Source organism: Delphinus delphis, chromosome 16 (genome assembly GCF_949987515.2).
Source record: "Delphinus delphis chromosome 16, mDelDel1.2, whole genome shotgun sequence".
Taxonomy (NCBI): domain Eukaryota; kingdom Metazoa; phylum Chordata; class Mammalia; order Artiodactyla; family Delphinidae; genus Delphinus; species Delphinus delphis.
In genome coordinates this window covers 4,872,743-4,877,868 of record NC_082698.1, presented here as the reverse complement: position 1 = coordinate 4,877,868, position 5,126 = coordinate 4,872,743, and the positions used below count along the sequence as shown (strand labels likewise).

The window sequence follows — 5,126 nt, the reverse complement described above, 5'->3', positions numbered from 1 at the left end:
TGAGAATCATACCGAGGGGCAATTTACGAAAGAAAGGGATGCAGTGCTGACAAATGAGCAGTGGAGGTCCCAGACACAGGACAGCCTTGTCCTCCAAAAGGTGCTGATCTTGAGAAGGCAACGATTTTCCTCCACTGCTTTGTATTCCAGAAATATTGGCTCCATCTCAGAAATACTATCTATACAAGCAGAAAACACCTCGCTTGGTGTTTCCCTCCATCGTAAGCCTTGGCAACATCTGTTCATTCACATGTAGCGCTTCTGAATCCATTATTGATGTGGATGCCCATTGGTGTGCAAGGACAGAACAGGCTTCCTGGGGAAATTCCACGTCCTGTAGAGAAAACGAGGCCACTGCAGGTAGGCTCGCCTACAACTCTGGCCCCAGAACTTTGGGGCTGCTCATGGAAAGGGGGGTAGAGATAGCGTCCTTCCGTTATTTGGATGATTAGTGGCAAAGTGGGGGGATGACATTTGTTTCCATGTTTTAACCTCAGAAGTCCTAAACGAAGGAAATCTGTTATAGAAAACTCAGTGTGTGCACGTGTTTTGGGTTGATGCTCTTCATTCCTGCAAGGACTCCTTGTGCGTTATTCTCTGAAAAGAGACGTCTGATATTCAAGGAAATAATATCATACTTCTTGAGTGTTTAAACTCTGAGCTGAACAAACTTTTGGTTCCTTTTGAGACTTCTGGCCATCTATGTTACAGAGACACAGTTTAGAAGACAGCACTTTTGAAGGACATTTTTAACAGCAAACTTTAAATGAAGTCAATGGTTGGCAGGTCAATGACAATGCCTATATGTTACTGTCCTTTTCCAACTTAACAGGAAGAAAAGGCCATGGCCAGATCAGTTAGTCACATATGATGGGACATGTTGCTATTTTTACTCCTGAACTTTCCTGGTATAAAAGGATCACCAACGGAGGATCTGACAGTAAGGGTGAGGAATTTGGCAATGAAATCACTGATCTACAGAGATTTCAGGAAGTCCAAAATAATCAGGTAAAAGATTGTATTTTTCCACAAAGAAAAATGTTGAATTTGTATATGCTTTTTAATTTATATTTGCCTGAGTAAGACTTTTCTGAGTCGTTTTTTTTTTCTCCCTACTCTGCAGCTCATTAAAATCCAGTCTTATTCTATTCCTGTTGATTTCTACAATGCATGTGTTTTGCTGTCATCTGGTTCCATCTTCTAAGGTAAGAGATTTGCCTCTATTTTTGATGCTTGACTAAATGACTAGAATTGCAGAGTGTGGAAATTCAAAATAATCTCTAGGAATATCTGAAAGAAAAGGTACTTCCCTGTTACTAGAGTTTACAATGAAAGAAATAGAAGTAGAGTCATAAAATTAGGTAAAAGAAACATTTTTACAACAGATGATACAGACTATACTAAAATTTGCGTTGAATTATTTAGAAGTTGGCCCCTGCATTCATTTCACTGTAAAATGTAAATTATTTTGCCCATGACAATTTATTTGTTCCACATGCATCCACTCATAATCAAAGTGAACATTTAACCATTGAAACTGTATTAAAAATACAATGGATTAGTTTTCAAAAACAGCAACTTTCTTAGTTTTACAAAAATGGTAACTTCTTCTGATATAGAATATAGATGATATGCCAGTTCTTAATGAATATCATATAAAATATTACTTCATATATTTATTCAAGCCTATTGATTGAACTCCTAACTATATTTATTGATCTGTTCCACACATTCAGAAAATGAATGTCTTTCTTCAGAATTTTTAATGCTATTGCTACATGACATTTCAGAGGTTTTATGTCAATACTTGGTCTAAAAATTTTAAATATCTTTGTCACTGATAGTGTTTTGTACTTTAACTTTGCTTCACTAAAAGCATACTGTAATTACTGAAATTGAAGTAATTATGAACCACTTTTGGGATAATGAGATGCCACATGAATCCTGAATAATAAATATATGTCCAGACATAATGATCTAGCTATTTATATTATGCGTCTTCTCACTAATCTTTGCATCTGTCATTTTTCTATTTCTTGTTTACTTAATCTAGCTTCTTTTTTCCTGGTTTACACCCCTATGAGCATTCTACACTAATTTAGTCATTGATTCTGTAAGACACCACATTGATCAAGGAGACGACTCTCAATCCATAAATTGGTATATTTTCTCAAGTGTTTTGCTAATTACTTTCTATTCTTTCCCTGAAGGTTTGTTCATGACATTTCTCTTGAGCAATAGGCACTTGTGTGTAGGGTTTTTTTTAAATTAAGAATGTTCTTTCTTCTGTTGTTCTTATGAGATATCCTTGTCCATAAATGAAATGTTTCTTCCTTCACTGCATTTTCTGTATTTCTACGTTTTCATGTGATAATTTTGTTCTCATTATAACTGAATCACATAATAATGGTGCCAATTCGACTGTTGAGGGTGAGTGTTTATGCAGAGGACATATAAGCTTTTATAATATTTGTTGTGAACTTCATAAAGTTTATCAACCAGGCAAATCTACCGTATTATTCAGTTAACGAGTCTGCCTGATAAGGGTTCCCTTCATGGATCAGCAAAGTTCATCAGTATCTTTTTAGGGATGTTTAGTGATGTTTTGGGGATCTCATAACTAGAAATGAAGCATTTTGTTTTGTTTTGTTTTTGCAATATAAAGGTGCATCATGAGAATTTCTGGAAAGAACTGGAATGCTTCCCTTCCTGAAATGACTCATAGACCCCTCCTTGCTGGGAATTTCAAATAGATGGCATTGTATCGCACTTACATCTCCTCTGCTAACACAGGGTAAAACACAGTGTAAGAATTTTTGATTGGTTTTCCCATGACCAATACTTCCGAAATTCTCTGACAATTCCCAGATCCAAAATTAAGAAATGCCCATCTTTTTTTCCAGAGAACAGTGGGAATGGTTTTCCTCGGAGCTCTGACAGCTGGACCCTCCAGGGAGCCACCCACTGATGGGTGAAGAATCCCAGGGAGCATTTTATGCACTGGCCCCATTTCAACTTCCAAAGTAACCCCAAACCAAACTTGTTTTCCTGCGTCAGGAAAGGAAAATGTGTGCTTTTGACACTGAAGTATGTTTCTTTATTTGTAAAGGGGACATTCAGCCCCCCGTCCTCTTATAGTTCTAATACAGTTGAAAAACATGGGCTTGGAGTCAGATGTCTCAGCTCAAATCCCGCTTCACCTACAAGCCATTTAATTAATTTCCTCATTTAAAGGAAATTATAACAAGGAAATAATAGTACCGATTTCATAAAGCTTTTTGAGGGGATAAAGTGAGATGATACGCATAAAACATGTAGCACACATGATCACTGATCATGCCCCTTTGCTCCTGTACTTAGTTTCTTCATCTACAAAGTATGGGGTTAGTATGAACTGCAAGTTCTCAACGGCCAATCTGAGGTCTAAGATTCCAGACTTATTTCTTCCACAACGAAGCGCTCCCTACACTATCCTACATCATCCAGGCCTTTGAGGCCCTGATGAGGAACTGAACCAAAGTCAAAAGACAGAGATGTCAACTCTCAAGTTCAAACACATCCTCGTGGAGAACCCTGGCAAATGGTCCAGGATAGACTCCAGAAGGAAAGTGGTTCCAGCTGAAACTTGGTTATCATGGGTTATTTTTCTCAGTGAATTTAAAAAACCAGTCCCAAGACTAATTAGAGCCACTTGAAAGATTCTTTATAAAGTAATAGCAACAAGATAACTGTACGGTGTAGGATGCAAACACTGAAGAGCTGCAATCCCATAAGTAGTGTAAATTTAGAAAAGAGGGTACACAGCTCCAAATAATATTTTGTATTTTGATAAAGTATATATTTTAAAAGGTGTTTTAGGGCTTCCCTGGTGGCGCAGTGGTTGAGAGTCCACCTGCCGATGCAGGGGACACGGGTTCGTGCCCCGGTCCGGGAGGATCCCACATGCCGCGGAGCGGCTGGGCCCGTGAGCCATGGCCGCTGAGCCTGCGCGTCCGGAGCCTGTGCTCCTCAACGGGAGAGGCCACAACAGTGAGAGGCCCGCGTACCACAAAAAAAAAAAAAAAAAAGTGTTTTATCAAAACCCTTTTTAAATATTGGATTTATTGCCATAAGATTTTGAAAATTGTTACTATTGAGATAAGCTTTGAACGCTAAAGCTGTATTCTCTCCCTCTTGCCCCATCTCAACTGCCAGGTGTCTGGAAAATCTGACTGCTTTGTCATATCCTACTGAACAGCTGCCCCATGAGGATGGACAGGAGAGAGGGACTGGATTTTCTAAAGCCAATTTTGGAGAAGACACTTATGAAAAGGTCCTTTCGCAATGGAGTTGGCACAGGAATGAGAAACACTTCCTTTCAAAGAGCAAAATCATGACTAAGTGTGCAAAGGACTCTGGGAATTAATCTCAGACTTTGTATAGTGTGGCTAATGTGTTAAAAGTCACTTATATCTTTATCATTTAGTATTGCTATGCTCTCAGTTCTCAAATATCTTCCCTCTCCTAGCTGGTATGAAATAAATTAAGTTTAAAAAAATGTAAACCCGTGTCAAACTTCCACTGTGAGAGAGTAAAATATTTATGTGATCAGTTAGTAACTTTCCGGAATAGGCATGGACACATTTGTTTGATCTTAAATTGGCCAGAAAGTATGAGAATTTTTACTGTGACGACAGTGGTATGAGTTTTTCCCCTGCCTATCATATCATAATACTGAATTTTTTTCTTTTAAATATGGTTTTCTGGAATGACTTTAGCAAGGCCAATGCTTTGGGGATGTGTTATTTCAGCTTCTAAGAGAGTCTTGTGAAATTAACCAAAGCTAAGATTCATGACACGAGTGTAATTTCCTCAATCGATTGATACCAGAAACAAACATGACCAGGGCCCTCTGGGTGTAACTCTTGCTACCCTTTTCCACCAGACATACTTAGACATGGATTATTGCTTTGTCTCGGGAATTTGTCTTCTTTTTAAATCTTAAAACACAGATATATCGCCAGTAACAATAAAGACAGCAGAGAGATGGCTGGTAGCCCAGGAGTGGTATGGGGGTGGAGGGAGTCCTTTGTGAGTCAGCTCCCCAAAACTGTGCTGATCCAAGCCCCACTCCCTCCCCCTTCAGG

At 38.7% G+C, this 5,126-nt stretch overlaps 1 protein-coding gene across 1 annotated transcript; it reads left to right on the top strand.

The window, feature by feature from the left end:
- Positions 1-961: 961 nt before the first annotated feature.
- NPS (neuropeptide S) lies at positions 962-4,376 on the top strand. The gene is given in 4 exon segments (XM_060033515.1): positions 962-1,008; positions 1,124-1,205; positions 4,195-4,221; positions 4,224-4,376. Coding segments are annotated over 4 exon segments (309 nt in total).
- The last annotated feature ends 750 nt before the right edge of the window (positions 4,377-5,126 follow it).